We start from the raw sequence: 24,876 nt of genomic DNA, 5'->3' as shown, positions 1-24,876 counted from the left end.
TTATGACAATTTCACCAAACACTGAACCATTTTGAGCTTCATAAACACACAAGATAAGGTGGAAGTGTTGCACTGAATTACATATAATTGTACAGGCGTAGCTAACAAAGTGGCCAGTGAGTGTACATTTGGTGGTTGTTGTCGTCGTCATTGCATAACCTCCCACTTCATTGTGCCCAGGTGAGCTGACAGCCTGGAAGGATTAGTGTGCATGCATCCACTGAACTCTGTGCAGAAAATTATTAATAAAGGCATCAGAGTTTATTTACTTAAATGAATGAGATCTGTGGACACTGTAGGAGCTGCAGCATTAAAACAACATATCACAGTGTGTCACACTGACTCTCCTTGCTAGAAACTATTCCTTTAACAATCTCATGTGCTGAAGTCAACAGCTCACAAATTTGCTCTGGTATTACTCAAGGCTTACACACTGGAGCCTATAACTGCAATTTATCACCACTTTAGACTAGGTATTACATTTTTTGTAGACTTGCAACATTATAATGTCTCATGCACTAGGTAGGACTTTTTCTGACCGTTTCAAAATGACCCAGTTAAAGCAGTGGATATTTAAATGCAAGAATATTGCTTCACATGCACAAACTGTTGTGGTGCCAAGGGGGGAAATATTTGGCCAAATAAATAAATCAATAAAAATAAATGAAAATACAATAAAATAAAAGTCCATCGTCTCCAGGCAAATCTTATTTTTCTCCACAAAATGCTTAACACGGTCTCTAAGTTCAGGACAAGGTTTTAAGGGCTGAGACTGTTTTAGGATGTGATCATGTCTGTAAGGTAAATTATAACCAACCGCTGCAGCGATGCTTTATTGCTGTTGTTCTGGATCATGATGAATAAAATAATCCTCACATGCTATTGATGATAGTTGGGTTACTTCAAACTACAGCATGTTGTACTTGTGTTTTAAATTAGCAGAGTTAAAGAGGATCTATTTGATTAAACTGCAACGCGCAGCCGAAGCTGCAGCGTACGGATATGGGGCTCCAACGCGCACACCGGATCCTCAGGTAGGCCAAACAAACAGCGTGAAGGACGCACTAATTGATCCCTGGCTCCCATGTTGAAGCAGTGATCTGATAGCTGCTTCTTTCCAGCCAAAGAGAGTCTGACAACTTCAGCCGAAGATCCTTCCGTTTAAAGTCTTTACGACAGTGCGATTCAATTTGGAGGAACGCGTGAAACACCTGGGCACTGTCTAATTAGAGGAAGTCTGTTAGTTTGAGCAGCAATGGTGCTCTTTATGGCGCTGTGGATGGGGACTCTCCTCCAGTTTTGTCATGCAAACATTTACACCAATGACTGGGCGATAAGAATAAGAGGGGACCTTGAGTCTGTGAACAGAATTGCAGAGAAATACGGATTTACTAACACGGGCCAGGTAAGAAGCACCACACATGGACACACTGGACATTTTCATTCACGATCCTAGTTGCTGCTAAAGTTTGTTTAACGTTAGGACGCCGAGCTCCAGCAAACGTCATGACACTAAAACAAATGTGTGCAAGGTCCAATATGCAGAATCAAGTTAAGATGTTACTAATCATTTAGACTGACGCGTCCTCAACACTGTTATGGGATTTTACTACTGTGGCATCCTCTTTAAACCAGAAGTCAGCAGGTGCTCATCTACAGTCTGTCAAGACGCCAAAAGTCACATTTTGTTCTCTCACCACGTAATTTCCTTTCAGTATCCTGACCTCGACCATACAGTATTAATTATCCAAACAGCTATACCTCGAAGAACCAAGATCCAAGTGTTTTTTAACCAAGGTTGGAAAGGATTTGTCAGGATACAATTACATGAAAGATAATCAGGCCAGACTTCTGAATACAGCCACCGAATGGCCAAATAAAAGTAAAAATCAATAAATAATAAAGCATATAAATTAAATAGAGCCAATAAAATTCAACACACGTACTCCTTCCACATTGATGCTGTAGTGAAAGTTAAAGGTCTTGGGTCCATGTTTCACTGTGGGTGACATGAAGTAGAAATACCTTCTGAAACTGAATAGATTCTTCCGCTTTATAGTGCTGAGGTCAGAACTCAAGCAATTTTTCCACAGAGCCATCAGGCAATAAATTTCAGCCATAATTTATTCGTTTCATTCACAGAAAATGGCCATTTTATGACCTTTTATTAAACATAAATTACCCTTGCACTGCTTCTTGTCTATTAGAAAATCTGCTTATGTCAGGGTATTATGGACACAGATACATGTACATTATTTTGCATGTCTAAGGCACACACACACACACACACACACACAAGCAGCTGTGTGATTTGAGACTTGTGGCTCAGGTTACCCTCATCTGAAAAACTATCACAGGTGTACGGTAGCCACCTTAATGAAAGACACCAAAGGCATTTTCATAATTTAACAGTGACACAGCAGGACAAGCAACACAACTTCACCTAAAAGCATAGTGTTTTAGAGGATTTGATGTCTCTCTCATCAGATTGGAGGCCTGAAGAGTTATTACAGTTTTCGCCACCATGAGACGGCAAAGAGGGCCAGCGGGTCCAACAGAGAGGTGACTGCTAGCGTCGCCAAGGAGACTGAGGTATAGTAATGGGATATGAGGAGAAGCAGAAGACTGCTGGATTATTAATTGGCCTCAGGTCCCCCTCCCTTAGCTCCAAATAGAAAAGCATAAGCACAGTCTCCTTGCATCATGGAGTAAACATCTATCACACTTAGATTTGGGTTGCAATTAATTGTAATTGAGTAATTGTTTAGACTAGCTCAGAAAATAGTGGAGAAATGTCCTTTATAATTCCCAAGAGCCCAAGGTGGCATCTTGAAATTCGTTTTGTCTGACTAAGACTTTTGTGAAAGAAAGCATGAAATCTTCACTCTTCATTTGTGAAGCTGGTCATTGCAGATTGTTACACATTTTTTCTTTGCAAATGACTGAAATGATGAACTGATTGTTAGAAACTTTGATCCGTCTGACTTTGGTAAAGTATTGCACAATTTGAAATTTTGACCTGGTGACAGTAAAAGGATAAAAAAATGAAGATATGACCGAAGTTACAGTTCACCCTGATGGTGTGTACTACTACATTTCAAGGTGATCAGTCCAACAGTTGTTGACATTTCTCTCAAAATGCCATCAGCCTCATGGAGGCACTAGTGGAAAAGTTCAGGAGTCCTTTTCTGATAAAACATGAGTGTCTGCACCGAATGTCTTCCGCTATCAACGTCTGGACAAAATTTTATTACAGTTTGTCTGATAGCTGAAACATTTTGAGTCTGGACCATAGTGATGGATCGGGCGACAGAGTGACACTGACATCCCTGGAACCGTGCTGCGTGTATGGCTGAAAGTACTTCTGTATAAATTCACTGTCTGTTCCTTTTAAGGTGGAATGGCTCCAACAGCAGGTGGTCCAGAGAAGAGAGAAGAGGAACTCCAGAGCCAGTCACATCTACTCTGTTAACATGAAGACAAAACACCTTCCCACTGTCCACCTTCAGTCTAACGACACCCAGACACTGCATTTCAATGACCCAGGGTGGAACAGCCCGTGGTACACTGTGAGACAGTTCTCATCCCCTTTACTAAGCTCAAGTCTGAAACACAGACAGAGCCTAAAATAGACCCTGATTTATTCTTTATTCCCGAGGGCTAAATATGTCTCGCTGTTTGCTCCCCAGCACTGCAGCGATGAGTCCAACGGCTGCCAGTCTCCAATGAACATCATCGCAGCCTGGAGGAGAGGGTATACTGGGAAGGGTGTGGTGGTGTCTGTCCTAGATGATGGCATTGAGAGAGAGCACCCGGACCTGAAGCCAAATTATGTGAGTGCCCTGGGATGGGGTGCGCCCTGGGAAGGGGACATTAATCATAAGCAGTTTGGCAAAGCTCTTAATGTGAGAGTGCAGAACTGGGACAGATATTGGAGGCAGGGCTCATGGACAAAAGGTTTGAAAAGGCAGGCTAAGTCTATTGGAATGGACATTTAACATATGATCCACTTAACTGTTGAGTGGACTGGTGACTCTTTGTGATTTGTCTGATGAAATGCAGACAGATAGCAGCCCGTTATGTGCTGCTACTTAACTATCCATGTGATTCAGGATCCTCTCGCCAGCTATGATGTGAACGGACAAGACCCCGATCCTTCTCCAAATTATTCCAACAATGCTGAGAACTAGTGAGTTTGCTCCTGTTTTGCATTTTCCTTTCCCCATCATAATTCTGACTTTAATTAATGCATGCTTTTCCTTTGCTATTTATCAGTAATTTCATGTATATATGGATGTATAAATTCCCCACTCCGAGGTGTGTCTTCTCACTGGTTTGATGGAAATAGCCTGTTTTCTCCTCGTGCCTATGCATCTAACCTGATGTTCTGATGTTCTCCTCCTTTCTCTGAAGCCATGGGACTCAGTGTGCAGGGACGGTTGCTGCCACTGAAAATAACTCTCATTGCATGGTTGGAGTCTCTTTCTCTGCACGGATAGGCGGTGAGTTCATGTGACGGCATCAAACTAGGATGCCAAAGGAATTCTGGAGGTCAGAGCTGTGTTGTGTGTTTTCCCCCCCCCCCCATGCTGTAGGCATCCGAATGTTAGATGGAGATGTGACAGACATCGTAGAGGCCCAATCACTGAGCTTCAGACCACAGTATATAGATATTTACTTAGCTAGTTGGGGACCAAAAGATGATGGCGCCACTTTGGACGGACCTGGGCCTCTGACTCGTCTTGCTTTAGAGAATGGCATCAAAACAGTGAGTCAAAGAGAGAGTCAGTATTTATGTGTGTGTTTGTCTGTGTCCTACCTGCAGCTGTATAGTTACTTCAAGGTCGTTTCCTCTTCATCAGTGTGAAAATATCATTAATAAATGAATCACCTCTGTCCTCCTGTCCAATTAATCTTAGGGCCGGCATGGTAGGGGCTCTGTTTTTGTCTGGGCCTCAGGGAATGGAGGGCAAAGGGGTGACCACTGTTCCTGTGATGGCTACAGCGGCAGTATCTACACGATCTCTATCAGCAGCAGCACTCGGCACAGAAGCCAGCCAGACGACCTGGAGCGGTGCACCTCCACCCTGGCGGCAGCTTACACTGGTGGGGAGACAGAGGACATGGTGGGTAAAGGCTGCAAAAAACGCAAAGTAGAAAATGTGCTGAGTTGCTGAGTGAATATTGAAAAGCTAAAACAATCTGGTGTCCTCAACAGGTCGTCTTGGGTCCGCAGCGGAGCTGTAGCCAGCCTCTGTCAGGGACCTCGCTCTCCTCCTCCGTAGCTGCAGGTGTCATCGCTCTCATTTTGGATGCCAAGTAAGCACCTGTCCCACACACAAAATCCATACATGCAGGCAGCGTTCTAATAAGCGAGTGATGAGAGTATGATGTCTTTCTCTATTTGACCTTTTACTTAGCCCCTTGCTAACCTGGAGGGACATACAGCACATTATCGTTCGAACATCAAAAGCTCATCATCTTACTGCTCCTGACTGGCACGTTAATGGGGCTGGATACAAAGGTGCTTCTGCTTAATTTCTAACAGATTTCTATTTCAGTATTTGCATGATATCTTTTGAACGCAGTGCTCTCAAAGCATATAATGAAGATTAGCAGAGATAGCATGACAAGCATATTCTAGTAAATGTTCTCTCGTGTCTTTTTAGGGAAACTATAAAACACTGAGCACACAAACTAATGAGATACTGTGAGCGTAACAGTGATAAACGCCTACGAAATCCCAGGAGTGTGTGAAGTCTTTTATAAGCTACAGCACCTTTTATGCCCCAACTAATGTGCTGTTTGTGTGTGTTTGGGGATGTGCGGGTGTCTGTCAGTGAGCCATCTATATGGCTTTGGCCTCCTGGATGCTGAAAGCATGGTGAAGGAGGCCAAGGGGTGGAAACAAGTCCCCTCACAGCATGAGTGTGTGGAGGAGGTTCCCATCCAGCTGAGCAGGTATCACAGCAACCGCACTGCAAGAGATCTCCGCTCTGACTCAGGGCTTCCCCTTGATTCCACTTTATCTATTTCTGCCTCGCTTCTCACATGGATTTCTCTCACATTGATTCTCACCCTTTTTAACGGCTGTCATTTCATTTACTGCTCCTTTCCTTGTAACTCTTCCCTTGTGCATCTTGTTTTCTGCCTCCTCTCATATCTTTGCCACTATGTCACTTTATTCTTTTCCTCTCTCTGTGATGACAGAGCTATTCATCCAGGCTCGGTAGTGACGTCTGTGTATGAGACTACCGGCTGCTCCAGCAAGCCCCTGCAGCATGTTATTTATGTGGAGCATGTTGTCGTCCGTGTTACCATCACTCACACTCGCCGTGGCGACCTTTCTATTATGCTCACGTCACCTTCAGGCACCATGTCGCAGCTGCTAGCTAACAGGTAACTAAGAGCAATGTTCTGTCTAAACTAAAATATTAGTACACTCTCTCCCATGGCTTTACCACATGGTTTGAATGCACAGTGCAGCATCATTTTGTTTACGGCAAGTTTCTGGCTAAAGTTTGCGCAATTTTCTGCAGCATGTAGTGTGTTTGGGCCAAAAATGCATCATAAATTAAGAGACCACTAACAAGAGTGTAAGAGTTTCAGTAACTTTGAGGTTAATTGGTGGAGAGTACTTTAACTATTACTCAAGTACACTATTAAAAGATGCTATAATCAGTATTTTTATATTAACAGTGGGTGAAATGACTATGTACGATATAATGTGTGTGAGACAAAGCTACACATAATTTTCCATTACTTTGCAATTGTCATTTTTGACATAATGACAAAGTGAAAACTTGGTTTTAGACATTTTTGCATAACTCACTCATTTATTCAGACCTTTAACTTAGTACTTGATAGAACCTGCTTTGTACTGATGCAGGTACAGCTTTAAGTCTTGGGTAAGTCTTTGCACACCTGGCAGAGTCACTCGAGCTGCTGAGAAACACCCCCATAGCAAGAAGCTGCCACCAGTGCTTCACCATAGAGATGGCATCCAGTACCTAGAGTTCACCAGACATGGTGCTCAGGGTTCAGTTTTGTCTCATCAGACAAAAGACACCTACTGACAGCGCTGTCTTTGTACATGAGGAAACATTCCTCTTAACTATTACTTAGAATATTTTACATTGTTGTACCGGTACTAGTTTACTTCTTTAGTTATGGGTCTTCTTAAGCATAATATAAACCAGTTTCAATAGTGGTGGTAGCAGTAGTGTCATGAATGTGTCCTGTTGTTGTTGTTTAGGCCTCTTGACGACTCCACAGAGGGATTTCACGGCTGGGAATTCATGACCACTCACTGCTGGGGGGAACGGGCGGCGGGGGAGTGGACTTTGAAAATCCAGGATACTCCTTCTCAGAAAAGAGACGGCACCGAACTAGGTCTGCTCCTCCTCTTTGTAGCATCTTGGTATTAAGAAACATGTACTGAACTTCAGCTAGAACACCAGCCAGTTAAAACACGGCACAGACCTACCGGGTCAGGTATCTCATCCCGCTCTGCTTCTGTTTCTGTGTTGCATCTTAGGAATGCTAAAGGAGTGGTCCCTGGTGATTTATGGCACTGCAGAGCAGCCGTATCCTGTGCGTCAAGAGCGAGCCCGATCAGCTGAGATGCCAATGGATAGTGACCTAACTGTTGAATACAGTGGTGGGTCATGTACTAGTATTAAACTGCTGTGTGTTCCAGCTCAGACCTCTCAGACAGCAGCTACATTTACAGTGTACATGACCTCAGGTGGTTTCATCTTCTCAAGTAGAAAACTCAGTATCTTTGGGTTTTGGATTTTTGTTGAACACAAAGACATAAATATGTTGTAACCCAAGTTGTTTTGACTCATAGAGGCTAAATTATTTCATTTTGTATTCCAAAACAATCAACACATTAATCAATAAGTGATTATAAGTTGCAGCCCTGGTAAACTACAAATGTCCCCATTATTTATGTAGCAGTAGTAATAAAAGCCACCGACATAGGATTGAATTTAATGAAAGTATAAAATGTGCCACTTATAGTTTATTTTCTATATAAATTGTCAGAAAATGAAACATCTTCAGCTTCACCGGTATCTCCACCCTTCTCTCTAATGCAGTAAATAGTTCAGGTAGTACTTGTACTTGAGAGTTTTTATGTAAATGTTGAACTTGATCAATCTTTTGAGTAGCTTTGTTGCTGCTATGTTGGTGCCGTGACTTTGCACGTATTTGCCCTTCCAGGACCCTGCGACTCAGAATGTGGTGACGCTGGTTGTGAGGGGCCCAGCCCGCAGCAGTGTGTCACGTGCTTACACTTTTTTCTCAAGTTCAAGAACAGCACAAGGTTAGTATGATCACAAAGCACCGAGTACAGTCAATAAGTCCAGAAAACGGGGTCGCGTATGTTTTGACACAGATCATATGGCTTCTGCATATTGTAAATAAAAATGTTGTTCAGTCCACATTTATTATGCCACTTTCTAAAGCTTGCAGGTATGAAGCACAGTGTAAATGAGCATGGTTTGCATTATAATGGTGAAAATCGGCCCAGAATGTCATCTTCTGCTCTCCCATTCATTTAGTTACAGCTCGTGCCCTCTTTGTGCTTTGGCCCGTGTCTGTCCAATAGGACATGTGTATCAGAGTGTCCCAGAGGGTTCTGGGGCGACCGCCGTCGTTGTAAGAGGTGCTACTCTTCCTGTGAGAGCTGCACTGGGAGTCGCAGTGACCAGTGCACGTCCTGTATACCTGGTCATCACCTGACTGAGGGAACCAACACTTGCACAGCCATCTGCAGGGATAACTACTATCTTGACAACAGTTGGGTTTCTGGCTCTGAAGCCATTATGAGTTTCAGAGGGTTTTGTCACTTTTTTTATAATTATACTTTTGGAAATTAGTCCAATTTGAATTTGAGAAAAAATAACTGGAATTATTACACATACAGAATTTTACAACCAGGAAATAATCTTTTCTGGAGAATTATCTGTAAATAAGTAAGATAGTAGTATAGTAAGTCTCTCTCTCTCTCTCTCTCTCTCTCTCTCTCTCTCTCTCATACGAGTTAGGGCCAGAGTTGTGGGCCAGAGGAAAAACGGAGAAATACCAAACTTAAGTGTAAAGATTTATTGCTAGTACAAAGCTAACAATTAGGCTGTACAACAATGACAACAGCACCACCAACAACAAATTAAAACATTAAATGAATAGAATCTAATCAATTTTTTTTTAAGTTAAATGTGATTGAAAATTGAAATAAAGCTGAATTTAAGTATATTAAGTTAAATTAAATGGAGCTAAACTAAGGTAGTATTGCATTTATTAATTGAAGAGAACAAATTGAATTTAAATGAGTTAAAATTGAGTTGAATCAAATAAATGAAGACAGTAAAAGTAAATAATACATTGTGTGGAATTGAAATTAAATTTATTTGAAAATTGACTGCTGAAATTTTGCTGATCAGAGATCTTGATAGAATTTCATTTATAGAGAGAGGAAGCAGCTGTCTTGGTGGTTGGGGGGGAGAAGGTTTAGCTTGGTGCTGGGAGAGTGCAGCACATGGCCTCTTTCTGCTGGCTGTTGGGTCGTACAGCACTTAACAAGACAGAAGAAATGTCCTTGAGTGAACCTTTAAGGATTTGTGGTTTATAGAAAAGCTGTTTGGATACAGCTGCATACGAGCCTGAAAGTGAGTCATCGGTTGATGTAACTGCAGTTGAGTGGTGTGTGAGTAAGATTAATTGCTCTGATGTGTGTTGTTTGATTTCCCCACAGATGCAAATATTTGCAGAAAGTGCAGTGAAAACTGCTTGAAGTGTACCTCCTACAGCATCTGCACAGAATGCAAACCAGACACAAGGTGAAATGAAACGGTCTCTGATGATGCTTGAATGAACTGCTCAGTAAGCGCTGCTCCTTCTCTTCCAGCTGCTGACATTACTTCTCCCTGTGCAGCTTCATAGCAATTAGAGAAACATGCATTAAAAACATCTGGTGTATTTTTTTTTTCCCCCCACAGAGCTCAAAAAAGAGAAATGTATATTTATTTTCATTTTGCAGTATCATCACAGGAAACGACAAAACATCTCTGATAAATTCACCTTACTGCTAAATTAGAAGCCTCCAGAATACGGTGCTCACCGGCTCTACAGTACTCTCACTGAGTTCACAAAGTGCTCATGGTGGGGTGCTGTGGGTTGGAAAACTGCAGTCTAAAGGCAATGAGTCATCTTTACGGTGTCACATGTTTGGCTGTGTGTGCGCGTGTGTGTCACCGTGCCACATGCTCTCTCCGCCCTCTCCAGTCTGCAGGGGAATAGGTGCCAGCGAAGCTGTGCTGCGGGATTCTACCATGACAAGCAGGAAGAGACATGCAAGCCCTGTCACAAGGCCTGTGCTACCTGTGCAGGTGAGGGCAGAGGTCAAGGGTCGGTGGTCCTGAGCTGTGAGAAAAAGTATTTAATTGTTTTTAAAATAAATGGTTTGCAGAACTCTTGTGTCCTTTTGACAACTTTTTGTTTCTGGCTCATGCGAGATCAGGTGCGGGTGCTGAAGCATGTAACCACTGTGCAGATGGCTACTTGATGGAGGAGTGGAGGTGTGTGTCCTCCTGCAGTGCTGGCTTTTACGCCGCAGAGCCAAACCCAGAGATAGCCGATGGGCACAGGATATGTAGGAGGTGAGCTCAGTGGTGTGTGCTCAGGTGTGGGTGGGTTGTTTATCTGCTGATGGCAGGCCTGATTCTGGTGGTTGGTTTCTGTGTGTCTGTGTTTGTTTGTTTGTTTGTTTGTTGTGCTCTTTTATGGCTGTTTCTGGTGGTCAGTTTATGTGCTCATTTGTTGGGTGTCTGTGTTCTCCTCCTCAGGTGTGACGCCAGCTGCCTCACCTGTGTGGGGCCAAGCTGGGGGAACTGCAGCAGCTGTTCCAGTGGCCACAGCCTGAAGGAGGGAGCATGTTCTTTTAACACTGTGTGCACAGATGGTCAGTCAGGCATCTTCATCCTCTGTTACATGCCCTCTTGCTTTTACTAGATAAATATAATGCGACAGTGACATATTTAGTTCTGACATTTACAAGTTTGTTTTTGTTTTAACTCTGTATCACTTAGAGTATAAATGGACATCTTATATCTATGGTATCCGTACACAGTATATACAATGTGATATTGTGAGTTTGGTGTATATGTACCTTCTACTCTTCAGCATCTAACATTAGGCACCGTTCAGCACCGTTCTCTTGCTGTACGTTTATCAGGAGAGTACCAGGACGGTGATGGAAGGTGTAATGCGTGTGATGCAACGTGTCTGAAGTGCACAGGGCCACAGAGTCAAGACTGCATCAGCTGCATTTCTTCACGGTGAGTTGGAATTGCCAGTTTAGATTCAGGGTCAGAGGAAAAATGAAGACATCCCACTGATTCTGAATTTGAAAAAAATGTGCTTTTTTTAACATAATTTGTCAGAAGAAACTTTGAACAATCATTGTGTGGCAACACAGTTATTGATTAAGGTAGTTTTGTTGTCGCTGCAGGGCTCTGGACGGGGGCCGCTGCGTGGTGGAGTGTGCCAAGGCTAAGTACCAGTCAGGTGGCCAGTGTTACTTGTGTGACCACACCTGTGCCAGCTGTGTAGATGCTGGGCCTGCTGACTGTACCAGCTGTGACACTGGTGAGGGCTCAGCAAGTAAATCATGCTATGTTTGTGCTTGCTAGTGTGTTATAGGGAAAGTAACGAGAAGCAAATTTGGTAAAAGACTAAAACTGTATTTTGGTTACTGATTTAGTGATGTTTTGCAATAAAGTAAAATGAATTTTTCAAATGCACTGCTCCATAAAAGACAACCAACTATATTTTAAGGTTTATCACGACTGGGTTTGGGAGTTGATAGCAATTTATTCATAATGGTAGCTGCTAAATGCTCCACTGTGTTCACCAGCTAGTCGTTTACTTTTTATATTCTGCCGTTGGGTGCTGGGCAGGTACAGCGGTAGGTGTTTGGTGCATGCGATGCTCATGAGATCGGTGAGAGTGAATAAAAACGGTAACACTGCAAGATGAAAAACCAAAAGAATAAGCTGAAGGATGCTGAAGCGCTCCATAGATGAGAGCTCTGAGGAACTGAAAAGACTCTGTATGTGTATTTTTTATTTATTTTATGTGTGGTCACCGCTAAGAGGGACCCTTTTTTCACTTTACACACAGTTATTTGATGGGTTAATATAGAAATATTGGTTAGAACAGGTTTCAGAGCTACGACTGTAAAGGTTTTTTGTTGTTTTTTTTTTAAACCAATTACTTGCAGTGTACTGTAGATGAATGGTGAGTTGAATGTTCTGTGAATTGCTCTGTGTCAGTAAATTAAATAACAGCTAATGAAAGATTCTTTATACTCAGGACATAAAGAATCAAGTTGTTTTACTGGTTGCAGGAAGCCAAACATAATCAAGACCAGCAAGTGGTACAAACCGTGGTTTAGCTAGTGATCTGTAGAACACGTCTTCACGGTGTGGTTGTCTGTTGTTGCTCCAGATAAGTTTGGAATGGAGCGTTACCTGTATAAAGGTCAGTGTCTGGATACCTGTCCCGAGGCCTTCTACCACACCAAGGAGAGGAGCTGTGAGCCGTGCTCGGACCACTGTCAGCTCTGCACAAGCCCCGCCTACTGCCTCAAGTGTAACTCCTCCTACTACGTGTCTGATGGAGAGTGTGTGAAGCTGGAGTGTGGTGAAGGTAAACGGGTCACAGCGTTATTTAGGAATTTTTCTTGTATTTCTGTTGTCACAATGACACAAAGCATCGTCTCACACCCGTCTACCCTCCACTCACTCTCGCCTTTTTGCTGATTTTTCTGGTGCTCCCCCTCCTCTCTCCTTTTTTTCCTCAGGGGAGGTGGAGGATCCAGATTACGATGACTGCATGGCCTGTGAGGAAGGCTGCAAGAAGTGCGTCTTGTGTAAGTCATGGCACAGCAGCCATAATAAAGTTTCCCAGAAAAACAAATGGTGCCCACGGTAGGCCGAGCTCTCCTTCGAGTGTGTTCACAACCATGTTCAAGGGTTTTTCTGGGTAGTTCCTTTTTAAAAGGAGAGCTGAGTTTCTTTGTCTGCTTTCAACAGATAATCCCAGGCATTGCCTGTCCTGCATTGAGGGCTTTTACAAGTAAGGCTGTGTGCCTCGCTGTCAACATGTGTGATCTCACTTCTCTGCTCACTCTGCCTTTTACTTTACTCTGGTACTAGGATAAAACTGCCCTTTTTGCTGTGAGAGTAAAGTGTGTGTGTGTGTGTGTGTGTGTGTGTGTGTGTGTGTGAGGAGAAACCACAGGTATCAGCTGCTGCTTTTGTTATCAGTTTTCAGGATGGCTGCTACAAAAGCTGCCCAGCTAAGACGTACATTGTGGAGGAGGACATGACCTGCGTCCCATGTGATGACAACTGTGTGAGCTGTGATGAACATGAGTGCTACTGGTGTGAGACCGACCTCTTCTTATCAGGTAAAATGGCCCAACTGGATCACGACATTAAATTAGAAAGCATTATTTACAATTGTAGAAGATATTTAGATTCTTTATTTAAGCAAAAGTATTGCATTGAAAATGTAGTAGGTAGTACTGTATGTAAATACTATTAGAGAAATGCACTGATGCATTAATATGCAAGCAGCATTTTACTGTTGTAGTTGAGGTGGAGATGGAAATACTCAAACTAAAAGGTTTTGTTCTCAGTGGAGATCTTGTTTTAAATAAAGTACAAGCACATGAAAGTCGCCCAGCTATGTGGCATACACACAGATTGGAGAAACTTCTTCTTTCTCAGAGGGGAGGTGTGTTTCTGTGTGTCCCGACGGCTTCTTTGGCGATGAAGACACCAACGACTGTGAGGAATGTCACTCGGACTGTATGACATGTAGCGGCCCCGAGGACGACGACTGTCTGTCGTGTGAGGAGGGGGAGACACTAGAAAATGGAGAGTGTGTGTCTGCCCGTGACGTCTGTCCTGTTAAGACCTTTCACAGCGGTGAGACTAATACTTATGTATTCCATTAATCCAGCTATCTGCCCATAATGAATCAGGGATTTGGGCACTTTCACAGGGGCAAAAAGAAATTGTGGAGGGTAATTGGTCTGTGTGCCACCAGCCCTGAACCTTGTACCAACTTAAGTACTCCAACCAGACAGAACTACTGAATGTGGGCCTGATACGGACTTTGAAATAATTGATTGTATATGCTGAGCACTTAGTTCCCCCAAGAATTAGTTGGACAGACCTTAAAACAACATATGGCAATTAGTGGGAGGCAAGACATCTTAATTATAGGAACAGAAATAACTCTGTGAAAAGTACATAGGTTAATTCAGAGGCTGAAAATGAACATGCAAAAGTAAATTTATTCAACTTTGAATTTCAGAAAGTACAAAACATTAGATTAAAGCCTCAAGCCTTCCCACAAAATCTGGACTAGCACAGTGTTCCAGGATGCCATTGGACTTTTATAACTGGCATTTGATTTAGACTGTGAAGAGTGTGTTTAAGTACTAGCCCCAATACCACTCTCATAACTGTACACTAAACATAAAGCTGAAACCCTCAGCCAATTGGCTTGGCTTCGCACAAGACTGGAAGCAGGAGGAAACTGCTTCACCAGTGGCTTCATCATGTTCACTGTGTTTCTCCTCCAGATGATGGCGAGTGTAAGGACTGCGACCCATCCTGTGAGTCCTGCTCTGGAGAGGAGAAGGATCAGTGTACAAAATGTGCCAAAGGTCTGTAAGGCACCTTTTGTAGATTAGGAGCTGGTACATGCTTTCAGACCTGCAACAGCAGTTTTATCTTTTCACAGTTAAACTGCAGGATATCCAGCTCTTCCGCTGTCATGATGTTTACTCTTTCTTCTTTCTCCAGGGCAGTTTTTGACCCCACAGCAAACATGCGTGTCAAAGTGTCCAGGGGGTTTCTTTGCCAGTCAGCTGAGCGGCGTGTGTGAGAACTGCCCTCCAGGCTGTTTGCAGTGTGTGGACGCTCAGCACTGCACTCGCTGTCAGAGCACTCGCAAAGCTCCGTTATTTCTGCAGAATGGACACTGTGTCCAACAGTGTGTCAGGTCTGGAGTCGGTCCTATCACTTGTTTTTATAGCTTGAAAGTAAATGTTTTTTACGTGTCTTTTACACATTTGAACACTGGAAATTGATTATCCTCACTTTAAAACCAGTGGAAATGTATCCCTGCTGGCATCATGTCGAAAGCGCATCCTTTGAACATCACACACATTCTCTGAAGAGCCAAAAACAAAATGTCAGAGGGATTGTGTTTGCTGGCCAGGATTTTGACGTTTCCTGCTTGATGTTTATATGCTGTTAAATTGTGACATCCTTGTGACTGAAAATATCTCGTCCTTGAAGCTCCATTAGCACTAAGATGACCATTTTAGCTTTTTGGTTATGAGTGCTTTAGTTTTTATTTTATTTTCACTACAACCTACTACACTGCTTTTTAGCTATACTTGAGTACTAAACAGTTGTCTGGATAAATTATTGGTTGTTCTCTTGTCGAGCAGAGCAAAATGTCAGTCCTCTTGTTTACTTCAAACACTGATGACAGCCCATTACATTTTTTAGCAAAGCAACAAAAGTATATATATCTGTGCAGCTTATAATGCATTTCCCATGAATTACTAATTTATGTGGCCTAGTTCAACTGATTTGTATTGAGCAGAATATACACAATGAAACGCATTGTTTACATGTGTAAGTGCAGTATGCTGTCTGTTTGTGCATGCACTGATCTCCGTCTGGCTTTCATCAGGGGTTATCCTGTGGGCCAGGTGTGTCGTAGCTGTGCAGCAGGCTGTGCATCCTGTGGGAGAAACGCCACCCACTGCCTCACCTGTGAACAACCTCTCCTCCTACACAATCACCGGTGCGTAACAGAGTGCCCTCCACCGCACACCGCCCGCGACGGGGAGTGCCAACACTGCCCTGCTACCTGTCAGGAGTGCAGCCCACTTGGGGAGTGCACAGGTACTGAAACACAACACAAACTGCTGAGATGTTAGATTTTGTTGTTAGAGCTCATTCAGTTTAATCCACAATGTGTTTTTGCCTCTCTGTAGTCCTCTTCAGATGGCATCATTATTACCAACATGCTTGATGTGATTTTTCACCATGCTTGTGGCTTGGCTTCAGAGATGAGGATATTGTTGACTTAGTCCTTCAACTGCTTTGATCCAAACTTACATTTCACAACAAGTGGTGTATAGATTGGCATGAACGTTTGCACAGAAATGAATGGTTCCCACACACTGTATCCCAAGCACATTCCCCCGACCTTCCCTTTAGCACCTTATCGCCACAGTTATCAGACAAAAGATATTGTTGCTTTGTAACTGCCAGATTTGTAAAGCAGCTGTTTGTCATATCAACTAATAAAGCGGTAGATGTATCACAGATTGTTTCTGCAGCTCCCAACTAGCCAAAACAGTTGGTTATTGCAGTTTAAACTTTTCTTGTTGCATCTCTGGCAGGTCAAAAATTCACTTTGTCTGGTACTTTGGGTTACAGCAAAAATACCTACAAAGCAATGACCGTCCCATCAGCCTTAGCTGTACTTGATCTGTAGTGCAAAATAGCAAATGTTAGGATGCTAACACATTAACATTGTAAAGTTGGCACAGAGCTGCCAGCATGGCTGTAGACTTGTTCTCAAACATGTCCACTAAATCCACTGTGTCTAGATGGCTGTGTCTGAAAAGGAAAGAGACTCAAGTGTATTAAGTATATTTTTACATTTATCTTTTTTTGCCCAAGTGAAATCCATCATTCAGAGAAGGGGCTTTTCTTCTTCCTTACTCCTTTTCAAGACTTTAGGGTACTTAGTGTAGTTTCACTGAGTGGTACTGAATTGTTCTTCCATTCAATGCTAAAAGCTGCTTTTTGTGCAGGCTGTGAGGAGTATCACTTTCTCCATGAGGGCCTGTGTGTGCTAGAGTGTCCCGAGAGGTTCTACGAGGGCACAGAGCAAGGGCAGTGTTTGCATTGCCACCCTGACTGCGCTTTGTGTGACGGGCCGAACAACAATGACTGTGATGCCTGTGGGGACCCTGAGGCGACTCTGCACAATGGGGCGTGTCTGGCAGCCTGCCCCTCCCATACCTACAGGGATGCCATATCAGCAGAATGTAAAGGTACAGAGAAAATGGCAAATACAGGGCATATAGCTTCATTTGAGATGCATGGAGAGAACCAAGTCAAAGTAGATTCAGAACTCCTGCCATTTTCTCTTGAAACTTTTTCTCTTCATTAATGCAGTATTTTCTGTCCTGTATCACATCCTTCATGCATTTTCTCACTTATATTCTGTACCCTGTTTGAGTGGCTCCCGACTTCAGCTCTGACAAAAATAGCAGTGCTTTTCCGATGGTTAACAAGCAGCTGTCAAACCTTGAAAACAAAACAGCGATGCCAAAGACAGTTCCCTTGAGAAAGAAACACGGCTCTGGTTTTTGTCAAAAACAGATGACATGTTTCTCCCAGTAAAACAGTGCTGCAGACATTGAAAAGTAGTGCAAAATGGACTTGAGGGAATATCTGATATTTATTTTCATATGAACTGAACACGTTTCAGAACAGACCACACTGTTGGAACACAGTAGGTGAGAACTGTGTGTTATCATAATGGGTTTTTACTGTATCAGATAAACTATTACCATATTATTTATCATATGCAGATAAAGTCCAGTTGGAAAAAATATTGGTTCTACTTCATGTACTGTCACTGCAGCTGTGATATCATTTTACTTGTATTTCCAGAATGTGATGCTTCCTGCCTCACCTGCTTTGGCCCCCATTCTGGCTCCTGCACCAGCTGCAGAGAGGATCGGAGGCTGGATGACCACAACCATTGTGTACCATCAGCCAACAGGTGCTTGCCTCACCAGTATGCAGACGCAGATGGAGAATGCTATCAGTGTCACAAATACTGCCACAGGTGTTCAGGTCCTGGAAAAACCCACTGCCTCAGCTGCAACCAGAGACGGCATCTGCTCAGTGAGTCCAGTGTGCAGGCTTTCTGCGGGTCCTCTTAAAGTCTTAAATCCAATCATGTCTTAAATACGATTTTGATATTGACCGTGTTTAGGTTGTTCAGTTTAATTTTAACATGACGTCTGTAATGTTGTGTTAACTTCAGTCGTGCTTTTATGTGTTTTTGGGAAAATGTTTAGGGGACTAAGCAGCAACCCCTTTGCTCCACTGGTTTCATGTAGTAGTTTTTCTCTCAATTCATATTTATCACATTGTAATAAAACTGCAAAACAAAAACCATTTGGAACCCAGAACATTTGCAGTTTGGTCAGTTTATTGGAGAATACTGAGCTAGTGCACTGCACTGTGGTGTGCGCAAGTGGTTGACAACTCCTGCAGCCCCAGTAAGTGACCTCTGGACAGCTCTTGGGTCTATGGCAACATTAAAATATCTGAATTCTGAATAGATCTCAATTTGCACTTGTCTAAAAAAAAAAAAAAAAGCCTGAAATTTAACTTGATGAAACCTAGAGAGTTTGGTATTTATAGTCCTGATGAATTCTCTGAAGTCTGCTTGTGCAGGAAAGCTCTTCAGGCATCTGTAACTTGTTTATGTAGCCGCATGATTGTGTGTTTGTTGGTACAGATGGCACTTGTGTGGATGAATGCCCAGCAGGCTACTATGAGGATGAGTCGGGGCAGAAATGTGAAGCCTGTCACCCTTCCTGTCATGCCTGCATTGGAAAGCACAGCCATGAGTGTCTTGCCTGCAAAGCTCACCTATTTCAAGAGGGCAAAGAATGTGTGGAGACCTGCCAGCACAGGTAGTTTAGCCCGCTGACCGTCCAGCTGTGCCTCTCATCCATCACATTAAGTGCGGTCACACTGTGTCTTCATTAATAAAAGATCAGCCCAGTCACATAATGCCACTGTGTGAACCATTGCTTTTCTTTAGTTAGCTGGACAGGGGTGCAGTTTGGAGAAAATCCAATTTAGCCTGAGATTTAAATTGCCCTTCATGTGGCCTGTAAAATGCTAATTAGGCTTGATTTTATTTGGGGTGCATTGATTGAGAGTGTTAAGTTAATGTTCCGTTAAATTGATGCGCAGTTAAATACTCAAAACAAAATAAAGGCAGTTTGTTCCTGTGATGCAAGTCCCTCATACTTTTAGACCTGGGTGCGAGCAGTGCAGCGTATACAGTAGCAAAAGATAGCATGTGTTTTGTTATCACTGCATTCCCTCTATCATTGTGTGTGGGTCAGGGTTGTGGTTGGAGCTATGGAGAGGAATTTCCTTTGAGAACAAACAAAGCTCTAATCTCATCTTATTTAATTGAAACTAACCTGTCATAACTTTCTCACCGTCTGTCTGTAGTCACTATGGAAACACGGTCTCAAGGACGTGTGAGAAGTGTGACCCGAGCTGCGGTGAGTGCATCGGGCCTGGGGAGGACAGCTGTCTGAGCTGCATTCCGGGTCTCACCTACCTGCGGAGAGAAGGCCGTTGCCTCTCCTCATGCCCTCAGGGATACTACCATGACCTTGTGCACCACACCTGTGAGCCCTGCCATGCCAGATGCAGAACATGCTCAGGTACCAGTGTCCACTTTAATGTCATGCAAGTGCACATAGCTCACATGAGGGTTAAGAGTTACTGAACTGCTTGGAAAGCTCAGACTGTGTTGTAGTAAGGGCTCATGTGTACTGTACTTCCTATAAAGCAGGGGTGGCCAATTCCAGTCCTCGAAGGCCGCTGTCCTGCTTGTTTTCCAACTATCCCTGCCTGACCTGCTGTTGATTACCTGGCTCGGGTGTGTTCAGTCAGTCAGAAGCTGGAAGATACCAATTCACTTTCTTTCCTCACTCCACTTTCATCTAAGATGGTATCTTCCAGCTTCAGACTGGCTGAACACACCTGAGCCAGGTAATTAGCAGCAGATCTGGCAGGGATAGTCGGAAAACAAGCAGGACCGTGGCCCTCAAGGACTGGAATTGGCCACCCCTGCTATAAAGGGACATTTATTTGAACAGTCATCTATCTAAAGTTAACTTATTTGAAGCTACTCTAACCAATTTCTTCGCTGCTACTAGAGGGTCTATTGAGACTCAGAACAAACGGACACCATAAGCTGCTCTTAACCATTTTCTGACAACACGGTAGAAAGATTGGAATAATGGCAGAAGGGGCTATAGGTGGAAGACTGTCATGTAGCAGGGTAGGACACACCACATCCTGCCCCATGTTTACTGATTTATCAGACATGAAAATCTTAGTTAAAATATATCACCAGCCGGAAGGTGCATTAACAGGCATGTTAGTTTGTGTAACACTTTTTGGCTTCCCCAGCTATTGTTAGCCCCAGGTTCATTGGTTCCTATTGAAGACTTTTACAAATTAGTCAAACATAAGCTCTAATTTTTTTTTTTAACATTCTTAAACAATTTAGTCAAAGATATTGGCAAATAACTTAAGCAGTGCATTTTTTGAATAATATTCACCCATTTTTTGTGTGCTGGTGTTCATTGTACTGACACAGCACATCACTAAGTGCAGCAGTGTGACTCACTGATGTTTTAACTGTATTATGACAACAGTGGAGCTCTACAGCAGATGAATCAGGCCTTGACTACAAGGAATTCTTGTTGGCAGGATCAGTTCATTGTTGGTTTTAATATTTTCATGGGATTTGTGGACAATAATGATAAAATGTCACCAGACTTGATGCTGAAGTTGTCGTATATCTGCAGGAAGAGATTCTAAATCCTGTGACTCGTGCTACGCTGGATTCGTGTTCTCAGATGGCATGTGCGAGTCTGTGTGCAACATAGGCCGGTATCCTGTAATAAAGGTAACAATGCTTGTCCAAGTTTTAATTTCATAAATGTTAACTTTTCATTAGAGAGAAAATCTTTACCCTGTTCTTGCTCTACCGAAATAATCACTACTCATGTTTCAGCCCCAGGTATTTTACAGTGAAATTCAGACTGATTTATTACTGCATCAGGAGAAACAGAGTCAAAGTTATTACTGTGTAATGATTTCAAAATAAATCTCCCAGCTCTTGCTGGGAGGCAACTTACTGAAACTGACAGGTAGATGAATATTAATTGATTAAGCTGAAAGTCAGTGCATCACTCTCCTTGTAGAAATGTTTTGCATATCTTTGAATGCAAACATGTGTGCCTGGGACTGTAGATTTTTCATTATCATTCTTTTATCCTGTCCATCAGGGTTCAGGCCATGATTGTGAAGACTGTGACAACTCCTGTCTGGAGTGTCAAGGGCCCGGTCCTGCCAATTGCACTGTGTGCCCTGCTCAGGCCATCTTAGAAGCTGGAGGGCGCTGTCTGCTTTGTTGCAGTCAGGAGGAGGAAGCCTCAACACAGCAGCAGGAGTGCTGTAACTGCACAGAGACTCGAGGTATACAGTAGGTTTCTCACGTCTTATTTAAATAAAATGGATTTTCCATAATGCAGCTTAATTGAACGCCCTCGCTGTGCTCTCCCAGCAGATTTTAAAAGTGCCTGTGAGGGAGCACTGAGTAGGGAGCACTGGTCTCATCACTGCGTAATGTGTGACATAAAAGGGCCAGAGGACATTCGCCACTATTTTTAGTTTGATTTCACCACTACGAGGACATTTTACTGCCAAAAATCAGAAAACGACTTAAATTCTCCTTTTTCTGCAAAAATTGAAACAAAAAAAAAAAAAAGTGGCTTTTTTGTTTTTCACCTGAAGTTTAGCTCAAATACTGTGGTCTGCTCACAGTAAGAGAAATGAGAATACCAGTGTTTTCTTTTTGGACAGATGAATCACCCAGAACCCGACCATCGTAGGGTCACAAAAACTAAAATATAAATGAACTATTTTCTGGTCCCAAGTGGGGGTGGCAGGGCTTTCCACTGGTATTGCATCCTATTTCAAAATAAGAGTTTGTCATATTAGTTCTCAATGTTTTATCACAAATAGTCTGGCCTAAAACCCACAACGCAGTGTAAAGGCTATTTGTGTGTGTTTTGTGGGAATTGTGGAGGTGAGCGATGGACCCCTCTACAGTTGCCATGGCAATAGATGTAAACAACCATGTCTTAACTTTCACTTTGGTGCGCTCCACAGTATTGCTATAAATATCTATTTTAACAAGGTAGTAGCCTACACGGCTAAATCGAGTATTTTCCCTATGGCAGTACGTCTCCTGGCTGCATTGTATTTAATTTTGTTCCTTGTTTTCCTCATTAGATTTAAACAGATGTGAGGCAACTAAATGATGTAGGCTAGAGTTTATATTTTGTTGGACATGTTATCTTTGTAGGCCATCTTTGTTTAACCTAGAGGCTGTTGTAGCTAAAATATCTGAAATAAGCAATGTTAAATCCATGTGTAACTTTATGAAAAATGTCATTTAGCTTATTTACTGTCATGTTCTGGTAGGAACAGAGTCCATTGTCACCTGATTGATAGGTGCATGTACAGTGCCTTGCAAAAGTATTCATACCCTTTGAATTTTTCCACATTTTGTCACATTACAACTACAAACTTAAATGTATTTTATTGGGATTTTATGTGATAGACCAACACAAAGAATCGCGTAATTGTGAAATGGAAGGAAAATGATATGTGGTGTTCCAAGATTTTATACAAATAAAAATCTGAAAAGTGTAGCGTGCATATGTATTCAGCCTTCAGTATAAAATCTTGACCATGTATCATTTTTCCAGTTTTAATAAGGGAGTGCCTTATAAATTAAAATGCAGCCAGGAAAAATACACAAATCACGATTTAGCCTATTGGCAAATGAAGTAATTGCCATTTAATATAGCTTTCTACTTTATGGAAATAGGCTATTTGTCACAAGAATACCGTAGAACACACAAAATGTATCTACATCGGTTGCCATGGCAACTGCAGAAGGGTGAATTCACACCACCCCTCCCCAAACACACACACCAAAGTAGCCTATACACTGCGTTAGCTGTTTTTGGCTAGGCTACTAATAGCCTAAGAAACAAACTAATATGACAAACACTTACTTTGAAACAGGATGGTGAAACGATTCAGGATCAGTGTGGAAAGGATAATCACCTTGATTTGGCCAAGTATGTTACACACAAAGGATTTGTTTCTGGTACAGAACCGAGGCAGCCATCTGCGATGCCAACTCACACCGATGACTAACCATCGGGGGCAACTTGGGAGTTCAGTGTCTTGCCCAAGGACACTTCGACATGTGGACTGCAGGCGCTGTGATTCAAACCGCCAACTCTCTGCTCTACCCACTGAACCACAGTCGCCCCCGTAATAGTGTTTCTTTCACTTTCTCTACCCACTGAATCACAGTCGCCCCAGTAATAGTGTTTCTTTCACTTGTCTTTTCCTCGTCTTAGTCCCACCTATGTAAGATGCTGGGAAAAGACAAGAGGAAACTGCAAGGAGAAAGGGAACGCATTTTAATTCACGTGACGTCCTTTCTTCCAATCCTTCATCCAATCCCAGACTGGTTTCCAAAAGGGGTGTTTCAATCTGTAACGGATTACCGTGAAGGATACACTCATGTATCCTCGGTTATAGCTACTACAGGCAGCCTCCTCACTCCTCAGAGCAGTAATAAGAGCTTTTGGGACGTCCTTCATCATGGCAGCCTGGAATGACTTCTGGGCCAAGTGAAAATTAAGGAAAGATAACATAAGGGAATCACCTTCAGGCCTCTTCTCATGTACATATGAACATGTCACTGTTTTAAGACCAACTTGAAAAATCCTGAATCTATCCTTTAACAGGGACAGTACACTAGGAAATCTGTCTAATCATTTTGTCTTTGTGGGATTTCTAGGAGAGTGTGTTCTCAGCACCAACTTGGCATTCAGGAATAATGAGGAAGAAGAGGCCAGAGGTAACCTTATAATCTTCATCATCGCTTGCATTCTGCTGGCACTGGGACTGGTGGCTGTCGTCTTCCTCATTAGACACTCCCGCTCCAAGAGTGCACCACCGGACATCCCTCCTCATGGCTACGAGAAGCTTGGCTCTGGTAGGGGATATGGAGGTGGCAGCAGATATAGCGGCTACAGCTCTGCATCATCTGCAATTTACAGCGGCCGCACCACCTCCTCCTTCCAGGAGGATCAGTTGGTTGACATTGGAGTGCGTCACACAGGGATTAAGAATGAAGATGATGATGATGACGATGATGAGGACATTGTTTACATGGGCCAGGATGGCACAGTGTACAGGAAATTCCGCTATGGCCAGCTAGAAGAGGATGAGGATGAGCTGGAGTATGATGACGAGAGCTACGCATTCCGGTGAAGCAAAAGAATTTCTCCAAAAAAATAAAACAAAAAAAAACTGTTCTCCTCCTGCTTTTATTCATCCCTCTGTGCTGTTTTTCTCCTTCTGCCCTGAGGGACAGACCCAATTGTCCTTCATTGGCGTCGAACAAAATGAGTTACAGTTATTAGAAGCTAAAGATGATCTGTTGTCCATTTGCAAAATGAAATGAGCTGCAGAAAAATTCCATGTTTAACTTTTTTGAGGAACTTTAAGTAATTAAGCCTGACTTCCTTTGGAGCACAATGCCGTCCCATACATAATCTAGCAAGGGCATTTACTGGTTTTGACAGTTTTATTAATCATGTCATCTCTTTTTGCATTGTTGTGGTGTTGTATTTGCATTTTAAATTTAATTATTCTGGTTTCTTTTCAATACGTGTTTGGCTGTCATTGAATTTTAATTTGAAAATGTGTTCTTCTGTTCGAATAGTCTAGAAAAAACTGCCTGGGATTGACTTTACGTGATGGAAACTGATTTGTCATTCACCAGCAAAGCAATTAAATTGCAACTAACCAATGGGACAGTGGAAAACAATGACTG

General features: G+C 42.7%; 1 protein-coding gene across 2 annotated transcripts; it reads left to right on the top strand.

Annotated features, from left to right (window-relative positions):
- The first annotated feature begins 1,018 nt into the window (after positions 1 to 1,018).
- On the top strand, positions 1,019 to 24,797 carry pcsk5a (proprotein convertase subtilisin/kexin type 5a). Of its 2 annotated transcripts, XM_020621128.1 has the most exons (38): positions 1,019 to 1,034; positions 1,122 to 1,405; positions 2,488 to 2,592; positions 3,396 to 3,569; positions 3,690 to 3,833; positions 4,113 to 4,189; positions 4,414 to 4,502; positions 4,596 to 4,768; positions 4,920 to 5,126; positions 5,219 to 5,319; positions 5,421 to 5,524; positions 5,841 to 5,961; positions 6,211 to 6,399; positions 7,256 to 7,392; positions 7,538 to 7,660; positions 8,227 to 8,329; positions 8,615 to 8,805; positions 9,761 to 9,845; positions 10,291 to 10,394; positions 10,526 to 10,664; positions 10,851 to 10,966; positions 11,240 to 11,342; positions 11,516 to 11,652; positions 12,514 to 12,714; positions 12,869 to 12,937; positions 13,101 to 13,143; positions 13,335 to 13,477; positions 13,800 to 14,000; positions 14,663 to 14,746; positions 14,886 to 15,084; positions 15,787 to 16,001; positions 16,922 to 17,164; positions 17,790 to 18,026; positions 18,649 to 18,826; positions 19,380 to 19,597; positions 20,753 to 20,853; positions 21,236 to 21,425; positions 23,836 to 24,797. In XM_020621128.1, exons 2-38 carry the CDS (start codon positions 1,256 to 1,258, stop codon positions 24,309 to 24,311), a joined length of 5,670 nt encoding a protein of 1,889 aa, XP_020476784.1. In that variant the 5' UTR covers positions 1,019 to 1,034; positions 1,122 to 1,255; the 3' UTR covers positions 24,312 to 24,797. The 2 variants fall into 2 exon arrangements, with proteins under 2 accessions (XP_020476784.1, XP_020476785.1); XM_020621129.1 differs by lacking the exons at positions 1,019 to 1,034; positions 1,122 to 1,405; positions 2,488 to 2,592 and having other exon boundaries at positions 3,485 to 3,562.
- Positions 24,798 to 24,876: the final 79 nt, after the last annotated feature.

The sequence above is a fragment of the Monopterus albus genome, unplaced genomic scaffold (assembly GCF_001952655.1).
Source record: "Monopterus albus unplaced genomic scaffold, M_albus_1.0 scaffold253.1, whole genome shotgun sequence".
Lineage (NCBI taxonomy): Eukaryota > Metazoa > Chordata > Actinopteri > Synbranchiformes > Synbranchidae > Monopterus > Monopterus albus.
Note: the sequence above shows the minus strand (reverse complement) of the source record. Positions and strands in the feature narration are given on the sequence as shown.